Source organism: Boleophthalmus pectinirostris, unplaced genomic scaffold (genome assembly GCF_026225935.1).
Source record: "Boleophthalmus pectinirostris isolate CB_2022bp ecotype Guang Dong unplaced genomic scaffold, ASM2622593v1 HiC_scaffold_10, whole genome shotgun sequence".
In the NCBI taxonomy this organism is placed as follows: Eukaryota; Metazoa; Chordata; class Actinopteri; order Gobiiformes; family Gobiidae; genus Boleophthalmus; species Boleophthalmus pectinirostris.
The window spans coordinates 9,836,486-9,863,066 of record NW_026570971.1 but is presented as its reverse complement, the minus strand read 5'-3'; the positions used below and the strand labels follow the sequence as shown (position 1 = coordinate 9,863,066).

At 38.7% G+C, this 26,581-nt stretch overlaps 1 protein-coding gene across 1 annotated transcript; it reads right to left on the bottom strand.

The window, feature by feature from the left end:
- Window positions 1-79: 79 nt before the first annotated feature.
- On the bottom strand, window positions 80-26,581 carry si:ch211-266g18.10 (titin). The gene is made up of 26 exons (XM_055160783.1): window positions 26,569-26,581; window positions 23,488-23,712; window positions 22,572-22,655; window positions 22,379-22,483; window positions 21,218-21,373; window positions 20,245-20,388; window positions 19,659-19,802; window positions 19,256-19,399; window positions 18,983-19,102; window positions 17,681-17,785; window positions 16,488-17,579; window positions 11,880-15,395; window positions 11,715-11,810; window positions 10,938-10,985; window positions 10,814-10,855; window positions 10,641-10,709; window positions 10,516-10,563; window positions 10,381-10,425; window positions 8,720-8,752; window positions 7,638-7,676; window positions 6,995-7,039; window positions 5,068-5,103; window positions 4,811-4,849; window positions 2,238-2,300; window positions 1,876-1,905; window positions 80-1,745 (listed from the first exon to the last, which is right to left on the bottom strand). Exons 1-26 carry the CDS (start codon window positions 26,579-26,581, stop codon window positions 1,660-1,662), a joined length of 6,567 nt encoding a protein of 2,188 aa, XP_055016758.1. The 3' UTR covers window positions 80-1,659.

Genomic DNA, 26,581 nt, shown 5'->3' with positions numbered 1-26,581 from the left:
ACATTTACAGTTATTAGAGTAAATCATTAAGTGTCTTAATGTGAGCATTAAAGGAAACAGCAGAGACTTATGAAACATGCACATTTCTGATTTTAATCGAATTTGAACATGATATCAATGATTAGAATGGAACAGAAGAGCCAATTTAGAGCAGGCGTCTGATACTGACAGAACTGTGTGACATATTTAAAGACTCATGCATGCACTCAAACATACTGTGCTCTGCTCTGATACAATAGACTGCACATACCCTGTTAGACTGTGGATTTAACATTGAGATCTCTTTGACCTGGTTTGACTCCTGTTATCAGGAGTTCACTTGAATCACTTATAAATACGAGATGTGAGGCCAATTACACATTAATACTAATATAAATCTAAAATTAACTACTACCACACCCCAAACTGTGCTGCTGAAACAGCAGAGATCATCTAATAGACTAAAGTATAGCAGTCTGGTTTCCTCAGGTCAGGGTCCATAGAGAGTATTATGGGATGTACTGGCTCTGTGCTGCTCTGACCTGCAGCAGAGCCTCTGTCTCAGACTGGTCCTGTCCTGTGAAATACCAGACCCCTATACTGTCACTCCTGCTCCTGACAATGGGAGGGAGGGCCTATGTATTTGATGATCAATCTCCAACAAACTCATGTTTACAAATGGAACTGGCAATAACTGCTTAAATAAAGTGTGCAGCAGACTATTGCACATAGGTCCTCAATAAATATTAAACACAACACTCATGGAGAAAATACAAATCATTTCAAATACAAAAAAATTAAATCAAATGTACAGTATGCACTATGAGTGCACTGTTAAATCAATCATGTGTTTGTGTGAACACAACAGTGGCCAGTGCACGAGAACAGTGCGTTTGAGTTTGTTTCATAAATAGTTATAGAGTTTGTTTACATGTTTTCTTCTGTACTATTGGACGAGCAGAGGGCTAGCTCATACTGCTCATATTGGTCCATATAGTTTCATCATTTCCTAAATGTCTTTTTGCACTCTCATAAACAATAGTGCTGTGATCCAGCTCTATGCTTTCACTGTTTGTAACAGCTCAGACTCACATTGTGTCAGTGTCCGGCTGCACAAAGGGCCACATTAGAATGCAGAGCAGAGTGGCTGTTTGCCACATGTTTCTAAGTGACTCAATAAAACATCATGTAGTGAATGCTTGAGCTGAGCTCCACAGCACCACAGCACAGCTCTGTGCCTGCCCCAGAGGCCACAGGGTGCACACGCATAAGACTCGTCAGGTATGTTTGGGAGCTCTCAAATACAAGGCATGGCTGTTCCCTTCGAAACAAACAGGTACAAATGAGTGCTGAAAACAACAAAAAAAATAAAACCCTGATATGGAAATAGACAAACGTGGTATACACGTACTTTTCAAGTAGTAATCAGATACTCAAGTCTGTCCTGTGCATCACACTAGCACTTGTTTCAATAATGTTGTAATGTGACAAAGTGCACTGGTTCCATATAGATAAGAGCACCTCATTTGAGACAGACAGTTAAACAGAGAGAACAACACTATCTGTATGTGTGAGAGAGCTCCACCAAACAGGAGAGGTGAGGCAGCTCAGAGCTCCAGCCTCTTAGCCCCTCAGACCCTCCTCTGCCCCAGTCACATGACAGGAAGTCCCCTGGGTCGCTCAGAACACCAGCGGGGAGAAGGAGTAGAACGGGAACTGGGCCTCGTCCTCGTCCACAAAGAAGCACTGGAAGTAGGGCAGATCCTCTGGAGACACAGGGGAAACAGCACAAAACATCAGACACACCCTCCACCGGCACCCACAGCTCCACCCACGGACACCCACAACCCCCACAGCCCCACCCACCAACAGAGGGAGGGGAGAATGTGCACTTACCTTCCACTGTGATGCTCTCTGGTGCTGAAGCTGTGAGACACAAAACAAAAACAATAAAACATGTATTCCATCATGTCAGGTGTAGTGTGTACTGTAATACTGCAGTACATGTCAGAGTTGGTGTGAGTGTGTACTGTAATACTGCAGTACATGTCAGAGTTAGAGTGAGTGTGTACTGTAATACTGCAGTACATGTCAGAGTTGGTGTGAGTGTGTACTGTAATACTGCAGTACATGTCAGAGTTGGTGTGAGTGTGTACTGTAATACTGCAGTACATGTCAGAGTTAGAGTGAGTGTGTACTGTAATACTGCAGTACATGTCAGAGTTAGAGTGAGTGTGTACTGTAGGACTCTGCAGTACCTTTAGGTTCTTCTTTAGGAGCTTTCTTTACGGGCTCAGCTTTTTCTTTGAGAACCTTCTCTTCTGCAAAGATAAATTATTTAAGTCAAGTATCAGTATCAGGAAACAAAACATGCAGGAAGTACTTTAATTACCTATTCTTAGAGAAAGTTTTATAAGGAGCTACTGCTACTGCTGTGTATATTGTATTTATATTACAATATTTGTTTTTTACTTACTGTACATACATTTGTTCAATTTGTGTTTTATTGATTCCAATCTCTTGCTATTTTTTATTGCTACTTATTTAGAAGTTTATTCAAATTTTTAAACATTTTTTTTTTATTCTGTGTTATTGTAATATAATGTGATGTGTGAGTTACTGCGTCCAAATAATTTCACTTGTGGATCAAGCACAAGTCTTCATCAAATGCTGCACTTTGTATCTTTTCTGATGGGAGGTCCGCCTGCTTGTCTCCATGGAGATGTTATTGCATTGCAAAGAATGTCCCACAGTATGGAAGGCATCTACCCATCCTTCTATCTATCCATCTGTCCATCCATCTATCCATCCATCATCCACCTATCCATCCATCCTTCTATTTATCCATCCATCTATCCATTTATCATCCATCCATCTATCATCCATCCATCTATCCATCTATCATCCATCCATCTATCCATCTATCATCCATCCATCTATCCATCCATCCTTCTATTTATCCATCCATCTATCCATCCATCATCCATCTATCCATCCATCCTTCTATTTATCCATCCATCTATCCATCTATCATTCATCCATCCATCTATCATCCATTTATCTATCCATCTATCATCCATCCATCTATCCATCCATCCTTCTATTTATCCATCCATCTATCCATCTATCATTCATCCATCCATCTATCCATCCATCCTTCTATTTATCCATCCTTTTATGTATCCATCCATCTATCCATTCATCTTTCTATTTATCCATCCATCTATCCATCCATCCTTCTATTTATTCATCCATCTATCCATCTATCATCCATCCATCCATCCATCCATCCATCCATCCATCCTTCTATTTATCCATCCATCTATCATCCATCCATCTATCCATCCATCCTTCTATTTATCCATCCTTTTATTTATCCATCCATCTATCCATCCATCTTTCTATTTATCCATCCATCTATCCATCCATCCTTCTATTTATTCATCCATCTATCCATCTATCATCCATCCATCCATCCATCCATCCTTCTATTTATCCATCCATCTATCATCCATCCATCTATCCATCCATCCTTCTATTTATCCATCCTTTTATTTATCCATCCATCTATCCATCCATCTTTCTATTTATCCATCCATCTATCCATCCATCCTTCTATTTATTCATCCATCTATCCATCTATCATCCATCCATCCATCCATCCATCCATCCATCCTTCTATTTATCCATCCATCTATCATCCATCCATCTATCCATCCATCCTTCTATTTATCCATCCATCTATCCATCTATCATCCATCCATCCATCTATCCATCCATCCTTCTATTTATCCATCCTTCTATTTATCCATCCATCTATCCATCTATCATCCATCCATCCATCTATCCATCCATCCTTCTATTTATCCATCCTTCTATTTATCCATCCATCTATCATACATCCATACATCCATCTATCCACCCATCCTTCTATTTATCCATCCTTCTATTTATCCATCCATCTATCCATCTATCATCCATTCATCTATCCATCTATCCTTCTTTTTATCCATCCATCCATCCATCATCCATTCATCTATCCATCTATCATCCATTCTTCCATCTATCTATCCATCTATCCATCTATCCATCCATCTATCTATCTATCTATCTATCTATCTATCTATCTATCTATCTATCTATCTATCTATCTATCTATCTATCTATCTATCTATCTATCTATCTATCTATCTATCTATCCATCTATGTTCATCTATCTCTCCGTCTATCTATCTATCTATCTATCTATCTATCTATCTATCTATCTATCTATCTATCTATCTATCTATCTATCTATCTATCTATCTATCTATCTATCTATCTATCTATCTATTCATCTATCTATCCATCTATTCATCTATCTCTCCGTCTATCTCTCCGTCTATCTATCTATCTATCTATCTATCTATCTATCTATCTATCTATCTATCTGTGTTGGACTGTGGTGGAAGATTACAGCGTCTCTGGGACTGACAGGGACCCGCTAATAATGATGATGATCCCTCACAGCACATTCACACAGGAGAGTGAAAGACAGGATGAACTGACGAGAGGGGAATCTGGGTTATTAGATGACAACTCTCCCACTTGACCCAGTGTCACCCTGTCACTCACCCATGGGCGGGTGCACTGCATAACTGTGCGGTGGCGCTTGTCCCCACGAAGGACACGATACAGGTCAGAGTGTATTTTTAGAAATAAAAACACCTGTATGGCACATTCCAGGCAAAGCAATAACATCGCCGTGACGGACAAGGAGTAGAGGAAAAGTACTACAACTACTACTACAAAAGCGATCCTTCCTCAGAGTCATATAACTAACTGAACTTACCTTTCTCCTCCTTGGACTTCTTTTTCTCTATTAGTTTTTCTGAAAAAGGAGAAAAAACAAATCATATTAGACATTTATCAGCCAGAATTGTAATTCATAACACGTCCACTACTCACAAAGCTCTGTGATTTTTTACTAGACAAAATGCCATGACATTTTTGGTTAAAGCAAATTTAGCACGAAGCATGTAACTGCAGTACCACCATTAGCCATTAGGAAGCGCTACAGTGCACTCCTACTGTTATTGAAAGCTGTACCTCTTCTCAGATCAGCTAATAGACGCTTCACGTGATCTAAATAATGTAACCATAGAACAATAAAACAATTAAGGACGACACAAATCACAAATGTTCATTCTTCCTCGGAGTGACATCGGAGTGACAAAGCTGACCTAATTAATGAACAATAGTCACGGCAGCTGCTGTTCACAGGATCAGTGCAAACAAAACAGAAGTAGGTTACATGTGGATACGTTTGGATTATTCTGTCTCCATCTGGATATGTGGTGCAGCCTGAATAATACATAGAGGGGTACTGATACTTTACAGCTTGGTGGTGTGGTACATTAATTAATTTGCTTAATCTGAGCTTTGTGTTAACAAAATCTAAACAGTTTTTCAGTCAGTCACTCTCACCTTTTTGCTGAAAATCAAACTTAAACAGGACCATAGAGATTGGTTTTGATCACAGGCGCCTGAAAATGCGCTGATTAAATCCATTTTGTATTTTTTCTTGAGTTTTCTGACTGTCTTAAAACTTTTTCAAGAGTGTTTGCTAATGACAGTGTGCATTGTGTCTCCTGTTGAACATTCTACCATACAGATACATGTAGGACACCACCAGCTCGGTGTCACTGAAAAGTTTCAGGGTGATCAGCTTTTCAAAATCAAAAACTGAGACACCCCCAGTCTGAGGTAGTTGGTAATAATAAAATTGTGAAACGATTGTGTAATTAAGGAAAACTGTTCTGCACTCGGCACTAACGTGAGTCAGTATAGTCACATTTACTTTGTGTTTTGGGCATTTTTAAGCAACAAGTGACAATTTATGCCTCTCTTTATTGTTGGCAGGGATCAGATTGGTCAAAAATAGGGACACCTGGGACATTTCTTGTATAAAACTGGGACAAATCAGAGGTTCTGGATAAATCCACTGAGACAGGGGACACAGGGCTCAAAACTGGGACTGTCCAGTCACCTGAGTCAGTATAAATATTCCATGTATCATTCATTTTTCAATATAAAACCAAAAATAAGAAATTGAAAAAACAGCAGTTTTCTCTTTATTTGTCTCCAAAACCAAAATAAAAAAATAGATAACGATTCGTTTTTTCAGTTTTCGATTTTGTGTTTAAATAAATACTGTAATGGAAAAAAAACAAATAACCGTCATTTCCCGTTTCTATGACATAAACTGCGATACCAGACTGAACCAGGACTAAAACAGGACTAAAAGAGCACTAAACCAGATCTAAACCAAGACTAAACCAGGACTGAACCAGTACTGACTGTCAGCGGCCGCTTAGACTGTTGGGTGATAAGGACTGAGACCAGGATAGAGACAGGGACCAGACAGGAACCAGGACCAGGAATGAGACTGGGACAGAGACCAGACCAAACCTGAGATCGGGACTAAGACCGGTTTAGTCCTGGCGTAGTCCTGGTTTAGTCCTGGCTTTAGTCCTGGCTTAGTCATGTCTTAGTCCTGTCTTAGTCCTGGTTTTGTCCTGGTTCAGTGCTGGTTTAGTCCGGCATCGCAGTTTAAGTCTCGGAAACGGCCGTTATCCGTTTTTTCATTTTGGTTTTGGAGATAAACAATGAAGAAAATATATATACTGTATATATATATATTTTTTTTTCATTTTCTTATTTTTGGTTTTATTTTGAAAAACGAATGAACAAATGATACACAGGTTATAAATGTTTACTACCCTCAATTACTTTATATTTTTTTACACAAATATTTTTATAATACTTCACCAGTATTCCAATAAGGACTTGTAGGCTAATAAAACATGGTACCTTATAAATGATTGACCAGCTATTTAAAGGAACTCTGTGCAACCTAGAGACACAGGTAGAACACCCCCAATGTGATGTTACTGCAATGTTTCAAATGCTAAGTACAATTATTTTAAGTTATTGTAATGCTCAAATTTGATATGAGATAGTTAGAGTAGGCTACCTTTCTTTACTGGAGCTTTCTCCTTCTCTTTAAGATCCTCCACTTCTGTAAGAGAAACACAGAGTCAGACATAGTACAAAAATTATATTCACTTATTTATGCTGCATCAGGCGTGTTACATGAGCTGCAAGATGTTAGTGAAGGTGACAGTTTAAAAGCGCTGTATATGATTTTTACTGAAAACATGAAAAACAAAACTAGTTCACTACACTACAGTTCGCAGTGGTTCAAAATTATTCCTCACTTACCTTGTGGATTCTGAGCATCCTAATTATTTATAAGTTTAAGAGTTTATAAGCACTTTTCAAAACTCTCAGGGACCAGAGTGGCGTTAAAACAACTAGCATGCTAATTACTACAAAAAAGCGCTTCATAATTAAATGCAGAGAGCACACAGCGGACTTATTTTGAGCTGCTTTGCCAATACATCTGTACTACTGTAGAGCAGGACAAAGTTTGATCAAATATGGGGAAAAATCAGGTCTTTAAATGAAAGTTATCTGAGCAAACTCTATCCAGATGGTATTCTCTTTCAAACAGTGTGGATGGTCTGAGCTGGCGGTGTGGTCAAAGCCATTCCAAAAGCAGCTTTAAGCTCATCTACTGTACGTCTGCACACAAGTTTAGGTTTACAGTTTGGTACCTTTCCTCATGCGGACAGGCCTGGGCTCTCCCTTTAACGCTGTTCAGTGACCAGGGAGAAAGGCATTTGATCATGTTTATAATGTTAATATAAGAAGAAAATATGGACTATATTCAGTGTTGGGAAGGTTACTTTTAAAATGTATTCCCCTACAGATTACAGATTACATACCCCAAAATGTAGTTTGTAACATAATCCATTAAATTACTTAAAGTGAGTAACGTAATCTGAATACTTTGGATTACTTGATTTTCTATAGAGAAGCAAAGATCAGGAAATCTTCACACAAGATGTTTTGTTTGCTAAAAGACAATTAAAAGCCCAGTCTTTACTTTTTACTTTACTTACTTACATATTAAAAATGGACCTGGTTTAGACCTAGTTTAGACCTGATTTTAGCCCCAGTTTAGATCTAGTTTAGACCTGGTTTAGATCTAGTTTAGACCTGGTTTTGGCCCCAGTTTAGATTTAGTTTAGACCTGGTTTAGTCCTGGTTTGAACCTGGTTTTAGTCCTGGTTTAGACCTGGTTTTAGCTCTGGTTTTGACCTGGTTTTAATCCTGGTTTACACCTGGTTTTAGCCCTGGTTTAGATCTAGATTAGACCTGGTTTAGATCTAGTTTAGACCTGGTTTTAGTCCTGGTTTAGACCTGGGTTCAGTCCTGGTTCAATCCTGATTTAGTCCTGGTTTAGACCTGGTTTAGATCTAGTTTAGACCTGGTTTAGATCTAGTTTAGACCTGGTTTTAGTCCTGGTTTAGACCTGGGTTCAGTCCTGGTTCAATCCTGATTTAGTCCTGGTTTAGACTTGGTTTTAGTCCTGGTTTAGTGTCCGGCAATGAGTGGAATTACCAAAAAAAAAAAAGGGATATAGCCCAAAATGTGAGAAACTGTAATCCAATTACCACTCATGGAAACAGTAACTGTAACCGAATACAGTTACTTATAATTTGTACTCTGATTACGTAACTCTGGTACATGTAATCTGTTACTCCCCAACACTGACTATATCTAATCAGTTTTTCTCACGATAATACACAAAATATGGACATTCAAGTGTATGTGTGTATGTGCAATGCTTTACCTTCTCTGATGGACAAAGGTTTGATTTCAGCTTCTATAGTAAAAGAAAACCACATGTTAAAAGTATGGACTTGATTACACACTTACCTGCTCATGTTTTAGTGTTTGGGCCATAAACACGTCTTAAAGGTTCTACGCTACAGGTCAAAAGTTTTAGAACACCACATGTTTTCCAGTTTTTAACTTTTTACTGTTGACCGAAACATATTCTAAACTTTTGATTCATGAAAGTGTCCAGCTTTGGCAGATAGAACAGCTGAACACACTCGTGGCTTGTTCTTTTTACGATAGAAATCAAATATTCTTCAGAAAGTTCTTCCCAAGTCTGTTGCAGAAGTTTCCATAAATGTGTGGCACTTGTAGGTTGCTTCACTCTTCTGTCCAGTTCATCCCAAACCAGCTCGATGGGGTTTAAGTCTGGACACTGTGCTGCTGGACACTCCATGTTTTCAATTTTAACATCTTGTTCTTTTTTCCTGAGGTAGTTTTGGCAGAGCTTGGACTTGTGTTTTGTTATTTATTTATTTATTTTTTAATCTTTTTTTAACCTCTGACTGTTCAGTTTTTACCTTTTTACCATTTCAAGCTCTTCATTGGACTTGCACGACTTGAATTGCAATAAATAACTAGAAAAAGTAGGATGTTCTAAAACTTTTCACTGGTACTGTATATTACACAATATTGACTCTTGTGAGCTTTAAGCCATATTTTTATGTTGTTATTGCCTCAAAAACATATCTAGACTTGCATTTTGTTTCATTCACGCATGTTTAAGTAACCCTTTATTAGTCTATCTACATTTCCAAAGCACCAAAATGATCTGTTCCACCTTGTGATGTCATGAAGCTGTAGTTTTCCAGTTAGTAACTACATTTTACCTTTAGTTCAGAAGAGACTGACAATTCCACATCTGAAATTATCCAAATGATTCTAGTGATGATATGGAACAGAGTGTGGAACAGTTTGAGAAAAGAATTTAGCCTAAATAAAATGGTATGTTTTTGAGGAAGAAATAACATTCAGAAAATATGAGAATATGTTGAACGGTTACAAGGTCCAGTAAGCTGCCAGTCTGGAATTAGCTAAAGTTCTTATTAGTGCAAAGCTGGCAATGTCTGGTTGTGAATGGTTGATGAATTGGAAAAACTATCTATTACACGTTTCTCACATGCTACACATGTCCTACGTTACACAAAAAGGATTATCGTGAGCTTTAATCCTGTTATAATGCTGCTACCTCATCAAAAACACCCCAGAAGTTGTGTTTTGTTTCATTCACATATGTCTAAATAATCCGTTATTGTGAGTCTGACTATATCTCCATAGCTCAAAATGAAGTTAATTTTCAAATTAACAGCGACTTTTTGACCTTTGGTTCAATAGAGTTTGGCAATTCCAGGTTCGAAATGATCCAAATGATTCTAGTGAAGGTGTACGGAGTTTAAAAACACATTGGAGGCTTCAGATTGTTTTGAGAAAAGAACTCAGACTAAATATGCAGGATTTAAACATGAATGAAACAAAACACAACTCCAGGTCTGTTTGTGATGAGGAAACATTATAACATAGATCAGAAAATAGCGTCATATGGGCCTTTAAACAATATGCGAGCTCTCTGCATATTGTTCTGTACTGCATAGGCTACTGCAGAGAACTGTGTACCTTTCTTGTGAACAGCTAATGGCCGTTTGACTTTGGAAACAGGTGCTACGATAAGAGATACAGAACACCTTTAACTAACAACCTATGCAGCGTTACACAATACTTGCCAGATTGCAGTATTTATTAAGTAATTACCTTTGTGTCTGAGTACCGCTCTGATTTTCTCTTTTGGTCTCACCAGCACTAAGTAACAATAACAGTTTTTTTGGTTGTTTAATTACCTTAAAAAAAAACAAAAAAAAAAAAACAGTCAGACTTACCTTTCTTTATCGGCTGTATCTTCACTTTTTCTTTGAATAGAGACTCGTTTTTGGCAGGAGCTTCAGCTTCTGCAAAAAAAAAAAAGGTATCAATTGAATTCGAGCTAAAAAGTGGCGTACTGTGGCTTTAATCATGATACAGCTGTGTTCATATTGCTGTTAGTGTAACTCACCTTTAACTACTGGGGCTACTTTGGTCTTTTTGGAAACAGGTTCTGAAAACAATTATTTTCACATTAAAAATACATTATTATTGAAGGAAATGTTTTGGAAAATTGTGAATTCCTAAAAACATACCAGGCTTCACAGGGGCGGCTTTTACTTTGTCTTTGGGAGCTTTGACCTCTGCAACGAAACAGAAAACAGTTGTACAGTTCAGGTAAGTTGAGGTAGAATGAGGAGCCCCCCTCAAATATTTTTAATGCAAGAAAATTTAGGGAGCATTAGCTTTTTTTTTTTTTTTTTTTATCAGCCACGTCAATAGGTGGGGAAAAAAATGCTGTTGCTGCAAAGAAAAAAAAAGATGAGAAAAACATTTTTAAGTTGTTGGTGCAAGAAAAAAAAAATGAAAAATTTAGATTTATTTATTTATTTATTTATTTATTTTTTTAAGAAAAAAATAAAAATAAAAAATTAATTTGAAAATTGAGCCCAAATGACACGCCTTTTTTTTTTTTTTTTTTGCTTGCCGCTCGGGGCTTCCGTATCATGATGTTCCACAGTATGGCTTTAAAAATATCTTGTATTTATGCTAAGATTTTATGTTGCTTCTCCACAGATCAGGCGTGTATACCTGATGGGCCCCTTGTACCAGAAAAGTTTCATACCGTGACTTTACAATAGGTATTTATTTAGAAGATTTAAAATCAGGAAAGAAATGCACAAAAAGTTGATGGTGCATGAACTTTCAAAACACAGAGGAGCTGAGATAACAACAGTGATAGGAGTGATAAGAAATATGGCATTTTGGAAGCTAAAGAGTGAAATTATTAAAGATAAGAAAATTCAAGTTTTATGTCTGAAACAATTGAAAAGCTAAGAAAAACTCTAAATATTCCATTACTGTGCACTTACCTGTTTTTGTGACGTTCAGATGTTCCTTCTTCACCACGGACGCAACTTCCTTCTTGACTACCTGGATTCTACGAACTGTCCTATGCCGTGGAACATCTACAAACGAAACCAAAATACTTTAAAGAGTACTTTCAAAACTAGCCTACATCTCAACCTACAGCCCACCTTTAGTCTTTTTGGGCTCCTTCTCGTCTTCCTTCGCCTTTTCCTTGGTAGGTTTCTTCACTTCTTTCTCTTCTTTGGGTGGTTTCTCTTCTTTTGGTTCTTTTACCTTTTCTTTGGAGACCTTCTTCTCTTTTAGCTCCACAGATGGGATGATCTTCATTTCTTTTTTCTCTTTCTTTTCTTTGGGCACCTCTTTGATTTCTGCTGGGATTTCCTTTTTGTCCTTGGTTGGTTCCTTTTCTTTCTTTTCTTTTGGGGATTTCTTCACCTTTTCCTCCTTCGGTTCATCTTTAGGAGGTGCAATTTCCTTGACTTTTTTCTTCTCCTCTTTGGAAGGTTCTTTGGGGACTTCTTTCTCTTTGTGTTTCTTGTCCTCTTTCTTTTCTTTAGTAGGTTCCTTCTTTCCCACTTTTTTGTCTTTGGGAATTTCTTTTGGAACCTTCTTTACTTCTTTGTCATCTTTTGGTTTCTTTTCTTTCTCTTCTTTGACAGGTTTCTTATCAGCTTTTGTAGGTTCTTCCACTTTTTTCTTTTTCTCTTCCTTGGGTTTTTCTTTTTCCAATTTCTTCTCTTTCTTTTCTTGAGGTTTCTTTATTTCCTCAGTGACATTTTTAAGAGGCTGTTCTTTTTGAACTTTGGAAGGTTCCTCAGCTTTCTTCTCTTTGGGTTTCTCATCAACTATCTTCTTATGTCTGCGAAGTCCCTTTTCTTTGGGTTTTGGAACTTCTTTAATATCTTTGGAAGGCTCCTTGGCTTTTTTGTCTTCAGAAACCTTCACCTCCTTATCTGCCACTGGTTTCTTCTCAGGTTTGTCCTCTTTTGGAAGTGGCTTTTCCTCCTTTTTATCCTTCTTTTCTTTGGGTTTCTTGATTTCTTCTTTGACATCTTTAGAGGGTTCTGCTTTTGCAACTTTTAGAGGTTTTTCCTTCTTCTCCTTGGTTTCTTTTGGAGGCTCTTCCTTTGCTGCCCTCTCCTCTTTGGGTATCTTCTTTTCCTTCTCTTTTAGAAGGACTTTCTTTTCTTTAGGTTTCGTTGTTTCCTCTGTAACATTTTTAAGAGGTTGTTTCTTCTCAGCTTTAGGAAGTTCCTCAACTTTTTTCTCTTTGGGTTTCTCCTCAACTATCTTCTTGTGTCTGCGAAGTCCCTTTTCTTTGGGTTTTGGAACTTCTTCTTTCACAATTTTAGGAGGTTCCTCAACTTTTTTCTCCTCCTTGGGTTTCTCTTTTTCCAGTTTCTTCTCTTTTATAAGGACTTTCTTTTCTTGGGGTTTCTTTGTTTCCTCTGTAACATTTTTAAGAGGTTGTTTCTTTTCAGCTTTAGGAAGTTCTTCAACTTTTTTCTCTTTGGGTTTCTCCTCAGCTATCTTCTTGTGTCTGCGAAGTCCCTTTTCTTTGGGTTTTGGAACTTCTTCTTTCACAATTTTAGGAGGTTCCTCAACTTTTTTCTCCTCCTTGGGTTTCTCTTTTTCCAGTTTCTTCTCTTTTAGAAGGACTTTCTTTTCTTGGGGTTTCTTTGTTTCCTCTGTAACATTTTTAAGAGTTTGTTTCTTTTCAGCTTTAGGAAGTTCTTCAACTTTTTTCTCTTTGGGTTTCTCCTCAGCTATCTTCTTGTGTCTGCGAAGTCCCTTTTCTTTGGGTTTTGGAACTTCTTCTTTCACAACTTTAGAAGGTTCCTCAACTTTTTTCTCCTCCTTAGGTTTCTCTTTTTCCAGTTTCTTCTCTTTTATAAGGACTTTCTTTTCTTGGGGCTTCTTTGTTTCCTCTGTGACATTTTTAGGAGGCTGTTCCTTTTGAACTTTGGAAGGTTCCTCAATTTTCTTCTCTTTGGGTTTCTCCTCAGCTATCTTCTTATGTCTGCGAAGTCCTTTTTCTTTGGGTTTTGGAACTTCTTCTTTCTCAATTTTAGAAGGTTCTTCTGCCTTTTTCTTCTCCTTGGGTATCTCCTTTTCGTGTTTCTTTTCTTTTGGTTCTTTGGAAACATCTTTAGGAGCCTCTTCCTTTGCTTTGATCTTTTCTTCAGGTACCTTCTTGTCTAGTTTGAGGTCTTTCGGAAGTTCCACCACAACCTCTCTCATGGGTTTCTTTGTGGGCTCTTTGGTTTCTTTCTTCTCTTTAGGTTTCATTTTCTGAGGCTTGATGTCTTTAAAAGCTTTCTCCTTCTTGGCCTCTTTGACCTTAGGAGCTTCCTTCACGTCTTTCTTTTCTTTGAGTTTCTTTTCTTCTTCTTTGGATGGTGTCACCTCTTCTACAGAAGGTTTCTTCTCTTTTGGGGCCTTCTCTTTAGGAGGCGTTACTTCTTCAGTAGCCTCTTTTTCAGGCTTCTTTTTGGGTTTTTCCTCTTTGGATACTTTGATATCCTTTTCCTTCTTTTCTTTGGGTTTCTTCATCTCTTTTGTTGGAGGATGGATTTCTTTTGGAGGCTCCTTGGATTCTTTCTTCTCTTTGACAGGTGTTACCTTCTTCTCATCTATTGAAGGCTCTTTTGTTTTAGGAAGCTTGTCGTCAACCTTCTTTTTGGAGAGTTTGATGTCCTTCTCTTTCTTTTCCTTGACCTTGAGAGGCTCCTTTGCTTCTTTCTTTTCTTTAGGTTTCATCTTTTCCATCTTTGGCACTTTGAGAGATTCCTTTGGTATTTTTTCCTCCTTCACTTCTGGTGCTTTCTTTTCCACCACTTCTGCTGCAGGAGTGGTTATGTTTTTGAACTCTTTGGGAATCTTCTTTGGTTCCTTTTCTTCTTGTTTGGGCTCTTTGGATTTCTTAACCTCTTTTGGTTCTTTTTTAATAGGTTTCTTCTCCTCCTTTTCTTTGACGAGAGGCTCTGCTTTGGCCTTCCTTTCTTTGAGTTGTTTCTTATCTTTGGGAGGTTCCTTTTCTTTTTTCTTGTCTTCTTTTGGAAGTCTCTTGGGTTCTTTTGGTTCTTTGAGCTTGACTTTGTCTTCCGCCTCTTCTTTGGATTTTATCTTGTCAGCCTTTTCTTTTTTCTCTTTGGTAACTAATTTGTCTTCTTTTAGATCCCTCTTCTTCTCCTTTTTGTCCTTTGAGGGTTCCTTTACCGGTGTTTTGGGTGGAGATGGTTCTTCCTTTTCTGCCTCTTCTTTCTTAATTGCTTTTGTTTCAGCTGGTTCCCTTTTCTCTGGCTTTTCCTCTTTATGAAGTTTGAGGTCTTCTTTCTCCACCTCCTTTGTTTTTGAAGGCTTCTTTTCTTTCTCTTCTTTGGGCTGTTCCTTATGTTTCAAAAGTTTCCTTATTAGGCTGATCTTTCTAGAACGCCTCTTGTCCTCCTTTACTGGCTTTTCTTTTGGGGCTTTCTCAATTATGGTTTTATTTGTAGGTTCTTCTTTGGGTTCCTCAGGAGTTGGGGGAGTCTCCTTCAGATGTTCCTTCTCCTTTTTGGCTAGTTTCCTTTTGGATGGTTTCTTTTCTTTTTCTAATTTAAGGGATATGGCCTCTTTTTCTTTAGCTTCTTTCTTCCTCAAAGATTTCTTAGATTCGGGTTCTTTTTCGGAAACCTCTTCATCTGAAACAGAATGGGAAACATTGTAATATGGTCAATTTCATGATTTAATTTAATTTAATTTAACTAAATTTAACTGTCAGATTGCAGCTTTCTTTTGTGGTTTATGGATAATGTTTCTGTGATTACTAGGCATATCCACATGCAACAAAAAATGGCACAAAGTTCACAGTCTTATCTCATAGCACAAACAACAAAAATGAAATAATTTTAACCCAATAGTTTTAGAAAGTGGTGCCATTATTCAGTAAGGTGAAAGGACTTTCAGCCATGAAATGAGTATGGCAAGTTTGTGGAGCCAAACAAGTCATGATAAGGTTTGTGGATCATAAATTGGAACAAAACAGTACAATTATAGAATGTAAACAAAACGGCATATAAAGGTTCATGGGTCATCTGCATGTCCCAAAACAAACCTATACCTTTCTTAGGCTTCGTTAAGACATAGCCGGGTATGTTGAGAAACAAATATTTCCCTCCCTCCATTCTCCAAAATAACATCATGCACATAGCATTGTTTTCAAAAAAGTTTTAATTTACATCAACCCGCATAAATACTCCATCGAGCTCCATCGTAACTACACCAAACCTCTGGGGGGCACCTGGATTAGATTCAAACCGGCAGCATTCATTTCATTACAGTTGTAAGGATCACTCAAAAATATCTTGAAAAATGTGCATTAGTGAGTGGGCTCGCCTCTCCACAGATCTATTAAAGAAGTGGCAAAGTTGCTGATCTCCGAGCCTCATTTCTCTCTGGTCGTGGATATGAAACATCAGCTGTGTGTGCAAATGCAAACACATGAAAAGTGTGCGACTGCTGCTCTGAATGCTCCATTATCATCAAAGTAAAAGGGAAACACTGGTCTCACTTTTAGTATGTCAACTCTGTTTATCTAATTTTAAATGTAAACGTCGAACTGTAGTTTTCCAGAATCTCCACTCTAGCCGGAGTTTTTAGAAAGATTTGTTTTTAGAGGCGAATTTGCTGTTTGCATGTAAAAGATGTGTACAAATGAAGGAAATGTCTCGTTTTTAAAAATACCCGTGTATGTGTAAATGGGGCCTTAAGAATGATGTCAGTATTCTCTGTACCTTTGTCAGGTTTCCCCTCCACAGGTCTTTCTTTGCGAGCGTCTCTTCGTCGCCTGTGGGAGAGGATGTGCAGCCTCCTTTTCCTCCCTGGTTCGGTCTTAAGCTTCTCGCTGTTGTTGTTGTTTTCGTCGTGGTCGTCCACGGTGTCTGAGAAGTCCTCCTGCTCCACGGCTGCCAGGACTGGAGCTGCCTCTTCCTCCTTCTCTTCCTCTGCTTCCTCGCTGATGTTCTGGGGCTTTACAGCTAAAACATGTTCCACTGCAGGTTCAGCAGATGGTTCCTCCTCCTCCTCAGCAGAGGGTGGTTCCACAGCGTCAACCTTTACTGCCTCTTCTTCACCCTCTTCCTCATCCTCTTTCTCCTCCTCTTCTGCAGGTGGTGGCGTCACAGTGTCAACCTTAACTGCCTCTTCATCTTCTTCCTCCTCCTCCTCTGCAAGTGATGGTTCTTCTTCCTCCTCCTCTTCCTCTTCTTCAACAGCTAAAGGCTTCTCTGCTTCTGCCTCCTCCTCTTCCTCCTCCTCCTCAGCAAGTAATGGTTCCATTGCCTCAACCCTCACTGCCTCCTCCTCCAGTTCCTTTTCCTCCACTTCCACAGGTGATGGCTCTGCTTCCTCGCCCTCTTCCTCCTCCTCTTCCTCCTCAGCAGCTGGTGGCTCTGCAGTTTCAACCTTCACGGCCTCTTCTTCCTCTTCCTCCTCCTCTTCCACTGGTGATGGTTCAACAATGTCAACCTTTACTGCCTCTGCCTCCACCTCCTCTTCCTCCTCCTCTACAGCTACAGCCTCCTCTTCCTCCTCCTCTTCCTCCACAGGTGATGTTTCTACTGTATCAGCTTTCACAACAGCTTCATCCTCCTCAATTTCTTCAGGAGTGATGGCAGGTTCAATTTCCTTCTCCTCCTCAGATGTTATTTTCTCCTCTTCCTCCTCTTCCTTCTCCTCCTCCTCCTCTTTAGTAGTTATTTCCTCTTCCTCCTCCTCCTCCTCCTCCTCTTTGGTAGTTATTTCTTCTTCAGTTGTTGTTACTTCTTCTTGCTTTTCTTGAGGCGCTTCCACTATGTCTGCTGGCAGTTCTTCCTTCTTTTCCTCCACTGTGTAACAAAAAGAATCATTTTAGTTTTGGAAAAAGGATTTCACGGAATCTGTTTCAACCTTTGGACTTTGCATAAATGTGAATACCTTGTTCGCCAACACATGCTGGACAGATAAGCCACGAAAGCGTTTTTGGTTTCTGAAGCTTCCAACACAGCCTCTTCCACCACCTTCATGGGCTCCAGAGAGACGTCAGGCAGGATCCCTGAAATCACAAATACATGAATGCAAGCACTCGACAAGGCCAGTCAGCGCATTATATATTTGCATACTAATCACAAATGCAAATAATTGATGAGCATTTTAAGCATAAATTATTTTTCAATTACCGTATTTTTCACACAGTTTTTTCATTGTTTGGGTGTTTCCTCCGACTTATACTCTGGTGCAACTTATATATTAAAATCTTTACACTGACAGCCGCGAGAGGCTCTAGACTTGTATGTCAGTATCTGCTGCTCCTATTACTCCTGTACCACTGTCACTTGGGGCCCTACAACACATGTCTCCTGCATGTGTCCTGCTGCAAGTAAGGAAATATTCAGCCGATAACAGTAATTGAGCAGCAGAAAGAAAGTTTGGAGTGAGCGAGAAACTTGTGAGTGACTGGCAGAAAGTGGGGATGGAGAACACAGCTTCACGGTAACCGGGAGTTTGTGCCATGCAACTTTCCTGGAAGTCATTGGATGGATCGACAAAGCCTGGACTTCAGTGACAACCAAAACCATCCTGTCAGGATTCAGAAAGGCCGGAATAATTCTAACTGGAACTGATGCTGAGTCTGGGGAAGTGGCACTCCGTTTACCTCCAGAGGTCACGGAGTGGCTCAGAAGTGACAGCGAGGATGAAGAATTCAGTGGATTTAGTGATTTGGAGTGAGATGGAGGGTTTGGTCAACTTAATTTGTTCTGTTGTTTATGTTATATTTATCTGAAGAACTGTTCATATGTGATGTTAACAGTCTGTTGTTCTCTGTTCTATTATTATTACTATAACTTGCCTTTCAAGATAAAATGTCAGTTCCTGGTCTCTGATTTTATCAAATAAATTTCTCTCAAAATGTGCAACTTATGTATGTTTTTTCTTCTTCTTTATGCATTTTTTGGCTAGTGTGACTTATAGTCAGAAAAACACAGTAAGCCATTTTTTTGTTTTCAAATGCAGCAGTTCTTGTATTATGTCATATGTTGTTCTAAAAATCCCAACAGCACAGCAGATCTGGGCAGTTTATGCATATTTCCTTTGGAGACTAACCTTTGTTTACATTAGGGACAACATGACCACAGGTAACTTTTTAGTCACATGTCTGGCATTCTCCATTGACTTTAGAACTGAAGTTTATTTATCTTGCTTCAAGTTTGCGTTATAATTAACCAAATCATTGAAGTTGAACATACTGTACCTTGTTCACCCATGAAGGTCGTGGAGATGTAGTCACCGAGCGAGCTCATTTGTTCTTTGGTGACGTCGGCTGTCGTCCTCAGAACTGACAAGGGACTGAATCCCACAGCTTCCATCACACCTGGACACCAAAGAAGAAACTTATTTTTAATTTACTATATCAACCACCACTACTACTGCGACTACTACTTAATTAGACTACCACTACCATGACTACCATTACTACCTCTGCTACCACTAAAAGTACTACAACTATGTCAAAAGCATCACTCACCTCCAACAGTGTCCAGAATAATGTCCAGGACAGAGCAGAGGACTCGCTGGATGTTTGATGTGATTCCGCTCACAAACTCATTGGTGACGGTGAAGGCGCTTCTTCCAATGACCACAGGGTCCATAAAGCTCAGGTCGATGGTTCCTGTGAATAAAAACACATTTCAGTCATTTCATTTACCGTGGCATGTAGCTTAAGATACAACTGAAACAGTATGCAAGGTTTTAAATTTGATAAACTTGACTAAAATACAAGGTAAACATGTTCAAAATGTCACTTTTACTTTTACCCAGCGCCTGCAGCCAATCGTACTGGAGGTTCTGAGCTTTTACCTGAGGTTTACTCTTTCTTATAAATAAACTTGAAAGGGCTATTTAGGCTATATTATATATTTGAGACCAACCTTTAGTGATGTCCAGAATGCAGTCTACTATGAAACACAGCTTATCCTGAATGTAACCCACCACTCCATCCACAGCGTCATTGGTAACGGTGAATGCACTCCGCCCGATCACCACAGGGTCTATAAAACTAACGTCTGTAGTTCCTGCAAAAACAAATAAAACACTTATTTATATAGTAACCCCAGCAAGTATAGGGTGAAAAAAGTGTGTAACATTGCGCATTCTCACGTCAGTCATAATTTGAGAGACTTCTGACGTTGTGTTTTTTTGTTTATGGTCTTGCAAACGTGGATTTTGGCAAAACAAATGACAATGTATGCTCATCTTTACTGTTGGCAGGGATCAGATCAGTCAAAAATTGTTATAGTCCTGGTTTAGACTTGATGTAGTCCTGGTTTAGTCTTAGTTTAGTCCTGGTTTGGATCAAATTGGTCAAAAATAGGGACATTTGGGACATTTCTTGTATAAAACTGGGACAAATCTGCTGGGACGAGGACACAGGACTCCACACTGGGACTGTCCCGGGCAAATAAGAACGTCTGGTCCCCCTAATCAAGTACAAAAGAAATTGAAATCCAGTTGTACCTTTGACCACGTCCAGAAGAGAGTCTACGATGGAACAGAGCGCCCCCTGGATGTTGGCCATGACACCAGATATGAAGTCATTAGTCGCAGTGAAGGCTCCTCGGCCTATCACCACCGGGTCTAAATAACTTATGTCCAGTTTTCCTACAAGAGGGATGACATTTTAAACATTTAACTTCAGAAAAACTGCACTATAATGTAATTTATTTTTTACAGTTACAGCAGTAGGCCTATGGGGTTTAGTGCTACGGTAGCCTATTTATTGTAACAACCACATCATGGTACAATATATTATATCATTGATACTTTTCAGTGACATTTTGCTGGGGGGAAGATATAGCATGTAGTTCTATAGAAGAATGTTCAGCAGCATTACCATGGTGACACAGTGTAAAGTCTAATATTTTTCTAAATGACCTGAAAACTCATGGAAAAATACAAATTGGATGTTAACAGCACCAGAACTGAAGATATAAACTCTTAAATCTATCAGAAAATGACTTGAAAGTATTGAAATGATCTGTCCATGCCGCAAGATAATTTTACTTGACAAGTTATCTTAAAATAAATGACTTCTAGACTAGAATTAATCAGTCTCTGGTCTAGTAAGTAGATAATAAATCTGAAAACAAGATGAATATATTGATGATATAAGTTTTAAAATCTTGGTCAAATCAGAGAAATTTGCAGTGTGATCAATACGAACGTTCATTATTTAGAAGCACAAATCAGCTCACCTGTTATAGTTCTATTTAAGTCTGTACTTTCTGGTAAGATTGTGTTTACAAAGCTAAAATAACGTCTAAATTCAGTCACAGAACTTCAGACAGCTTTAGTTAGCTTCACCCCACCTCTGGAAATGTTGATGCCACCAGCCGCAAAGTATCAGTGTCCAAGTATTTATGGCTCGCTCTCAATTTACGGCGAGCGGACCCTTCCCTTTTAAAGACCGCAGACGGTTCTTGAGACTGACCTTTGTGTATGTCCAGTACTGTGTCCGCTACGTAGTCCGCCACAGCACACAGTCTCTCCTGGACAGTGTCCCCCACCTCACTCATGAACTCATCTGCGGTGTGGAACGCTCGACGCCCAATCACCACAGGGTCCACGTAACTCAGATAGAAGACTCCTGAGGGTAAAACAGGAAATATAAACAAGAATATTCATACTACTACTACTACTATTCTACTACCACTTATACTTTGTTCTTTCACCAGCCACTTAACTGATAAAACAGCCACAAATTTTAAGTTAGAAGGAAATTTATATTGTTCTCTGAGTATCTCCTGCTTGTCTAGGGTGACCAGATTTTCAAAAATAATAATAAAATTGTGAAACGAGTGGTAATTAAGGAAAATTGTTACGCAGTCGGCACTAATGTGAGTCAGTATATTGTCACATTTTCTTTGTGTTTTGGTCGTTTTTAAGCAGCTTTTCTGTATTTTACCTCAACAAATGACAATGTCTGGTTCTCTTTTCTGTTGGCAGGGATCAAATTTGTCAAAAATAGGGACACTTGGGACATTTTTTGTATAAAATTGGGACATATCAGTGGCTTTGGATGAAATCTGCTGGGACAGGTGACACAGGGCTGAAAACCGGGACTGTCCCGGGTAAAAAGGGACGTCTGGTCACCCTACTCTTGTGTCTATTGAGGTAAGTTTAACGCCATACTGTGGAACATTTCAGGCAAAGCAATATCTTCTCCATGGAGACAAGCAAGTTACGGACCGTCTACCAGGAAAGTGTCATAGTGTATCTTGAAGTAGTTTAGAACAATTAGAGAACTAAAATTAGGTAGTAGCTTTTTATAAATATGATATTATTAGTGAGCAAAAATTTACGAACAGATGGATTTCGTGTAACATCCCCTCTCTAAGAATTTTTTTTTCTTCTTAAATGCCTTGAAATTACACTAGAGCTTGTCAAAATGTTCGCAGATGTGTAAGTTTGTCATAAAGAGTCCTGAAAATGAAAGATCATCTCATTGCTTCACCAGATTTTGAATTTGAAATGACTGTTTTTTTTTTTTTATGAATTTCCGTTGATTAAGTTTATATAATTCACCCTTTACATCTTCAGCCCACATATTATTGATGGATGGACAGAGAGACAGACAAAATCCTGATCTTACCCTCCTCATCTGAGAAATATTGTACAAATCCATCTTTGGCGTGTGCTATTTCCTCGGCTGCATAAGTGGCCGCTGCCATCGGGTCACTTAAGTCAGGCGCACATTCTAAACACAAATACAAACATTCAGTTATTTAAATATTCACTGCAATGTTTTTTGTGTGTAATCATATAAAACCATAACAGGAACTTACCTTGGAATTTATTAATTAGACTTGTTACTTCGTCCACAGCGTCGGTTACTGCTTGGACAGGGTCACTGACAATTTGCTGAATGTCTAAAAAAAAGAGTGAAATAAACAATTAAATCAGTGAAAACATTATTCTGGCGTTTGCTGCATTCACCATCTCATATTTATCACCGATGGTCATGAGCTCTGGGTAATGACCGAAAGGACAAGATCGTGGATACAAGCGGAATGAGTTTCCTCCACAGGGTGGCTGGGCGCTCCCTTAGAGATAGGGTGAGGAGCTCAGTCACACGGTATGAGCTTGGAGTAGAGCCGCTGCTCCTCCACGTCGAGAGAAGCAGCTGAGGTGGCTTGGGCATCTGTTCCGGATGCCTCCTGGGTGCCTCTCTTGGGAAAACCAAGAGAGGCGCCCAGGCCCTTTCTTCAGGGAAAACCCAGAAGACTCTGGAGGGACTATGTCTCTGGGCTGGCCTGGGAATGTTTTGGGGTCCCCCCGGTGGAGCTGGAGGAAGTGTCCGGGGTGAAGGAAGTCTGGGACTGCCGCCCCCATCCCCCAGATGGATGAATGTATCAAATATTTCCCATGTGTTTTGTCCCAGTATAAATAGATATATATTGTACAAGCAGCTCTTAAGGTTAAAATGACATAACAAGCTGTGTGCTCTCTTCATCTAATTTTAAAATATTTTATCATCAGAAAATCAGAAAGTGCAGGGTTAGAATGCTAGTTGTTGTTAGCATTACCGTTATGGCAAAACTACACTCTAGTCTCTGAAAGTTGTGAAACGCGCTTATTAACTCATCTCTGTGAATAATGATTTAAAATATGTATATACATCGGCGCATATCAGTACTGGAGCTGATTAGTATCCTGTCCTTAATAAACAGAAGTATTTGTTTGTATTTCAGTCGTACTCACCAGGTACAGTTTTGTATTCTACAAAGTCGAACATGACCACTCCCACAGTGATCCAGCAGAGCAGGGCAGCCAGGGCCACCACGAGCTCCACAGAGAGGCGCAGGGTCTGCAGCAGCCCGAGGACCCGCGAGCGCAGGGTGGGGGCCGCGTTGGGGTCCGCTCGCCTGGGTGGGCTCCGGGACACGCCGTTTGACCCATTGGCTCTGGAGGCCCTCGCTCGGGCTCCTGCGGGAAACACAACACATGATTCACTGTTTATATCTTGTATTATTTGTTTATTGCTCTGTTGAATATATTGATATGTGCTCCTGAAAAGTGCTATATAAATAAAATGTATTGTTATCATTATTATATAGGTTTATTTACATTTTACACACTGTTTATAATGAACTGTTTTTCATTGGTCCATAGTGTACTTCTACACAATAGTCTATAAAATTATTTTATACCGTGGAAGTAAAAGTATACTTTGGTTTGGTTTGGTTGTGTATAGTTTTGATATTTTTAGGGCAGGTCTGTATATTTTAAATAAACTTCACCATGCTTGGACAAAACATATAAACATCTGCCACATGATGTCAGTATAAACACAAAGAGACTGAGTATAACATTTAGAATGATAACAGGAGGGATTGAGCTACTACTATTTATTACTACTACTACTACTACTACTACTACTACTACTACTACTACTACTACTACTACTACTACTACTACTACTACTACTACTACTACTACTACTACTACTACTACTACTACTACTACTACTACTACTACTACTACTACTACTACTACTACTACTACTACTACTACTATACTACTACTATCACTATCACTACTACTACTACTACTACTACTACTACTACTACTGCTATTACTACTATTACTACTACTAAGACTACCATTACTACCATTACTACTACTACTACTACTACTACTACTACTACTACTACTACTACTACTACTACTACTACTACTACTACTATTGCTATTACTACTACTAAGACTACCATTACTACCATTACTACTACTACCACCACCACCACCACTACTACTACTACTACTACTGTTACTACCACTACTACTACTACTACCATTACTACTACTACTACTATTACTACTACCATTACTACTACTATTACCTTTACTACTACTACGACTACTACCACCATTACCACTACTACCACTACCAGTACTACTACTACTACTACTACCATTACAACTTCTACTACATACTACCACCACCACTACTACTACTACTACTACTACTACTACTGCTACTACCATTACTACTTCTACTACATACTACCACTATTACTACTACTACTACCACTACTACCACTACTACTACCACTACTACTACTACTACTACTACTACTACTACTACTACTACTACTACTACCACTACTACCATTACTACTACTACCACTACCACTACTACTACTACTACTACTACTACTACTACTACTACTACTACTACACTACTACTACTACTACTACTACTACTACTACTACTACTACTACTACTACTACTTACTACTACTACTACTACTACTACTACTACTACTACTACTACTACTACTACTACTACTACTACTACTACTATTACTACCATTACTACTACTATTATTACTACTACTACTACTACTACTACTACTACTACTACTACTACTACTACTACTACTACTACTTACTACTTACTACTACTACTACTACTACTACTACTTACTACTACTACTACTACTACCAGCATTACTACTACTACCATTACTATTCCTACTACTATTATCACTACTACTACCACCACCATTACCACTACTACCACTACCATTACTACTACTACTACCACCATTACTACTACTAGTACTACTACTACTACTACCACCATTACTACTACTAGTACTACTACTACTACCACCATTACTACTACTACTATCACTACTAGTACGACCGTTATTAATACCACCATTACTACCACTACTAATATCTCCTCCACCACTACTACTACTACTACTACCACTACCACTCTAACCACTACCATCATTACTACCACTACTATTACTACCACTACCACTACTACCTCCACCACTATCATCTTGCACGTTCCAAGTGTTGACCTGCACACATTGCGGGATAGGGCCAGTGTCTTGTTATACAACCCAATAGGCCGTGAATAGTTACTGACAGAAGTACTTTGTGTTCTCCTCTGCTGTGGACAGACAAGTACAAGTAATTGTTCTTGATGCCTGAATTATCTCATCGCTCTTACATAACACACCTGCACCTGCGGAAACATGCATCTATCATCTGAACCATAACTATAATCGGTTTAATCATGTGTCACTCAAGCATTGTCAGAACCATAGAGCTGACACAGTGTGACATTAAACAGCTCGACTTTACATTTATTCAATCACAGGTGCTTTTATAGTTCAAAAATATTATGCAATGATGGAGGCAACTGGAGGAAAAATTTAACATAATGTGATTTCAATGGGAAAACTGGAATTCACTTCAGACTAAAATCACAAAATCAGAAAAATCAAGGGAAATTTCGCAAATGAAAATCACCCGGGTACATGTGAGTGACATTAGAGACTACTTTTAAAAACATTTACAATTGTCTTTTATGTTATTTGTTAAATTAAGAAGCGATTACGATAAACACCAAGCATTTTTGACAAAGATTTTGAGGTTTTACTGAACAAATTCTTACTGAAAAGTTGAACCCACTACAGTTTCTCACTTCATCTACAGCAGGGGTGTCAAACTCAAATTCACAGAGGGCCGAAATTTAAAACTGGGACTAAGTCATGGGCCAAGCTAAATATTTATTGAAAAATTTCATCAACATTTGCATGTTTTCTCTTCTTTCGAGATATGTAATGTTAAACCTTTTCTTATTAAAATACATGTTTAATAATAGTTTTGCTTAAACATTGAACCCAGAACAAGCATAATATAAAATAATAACAAAATTTTTAAATAAATAAAGTCTCTATATCTGTAATCTGTAATCGGCGGGCCAGCTCAAAGACATATTTGATATAATCTCGCGGGTCAAATATAATTATACTGTACCTGAGTTTGACAT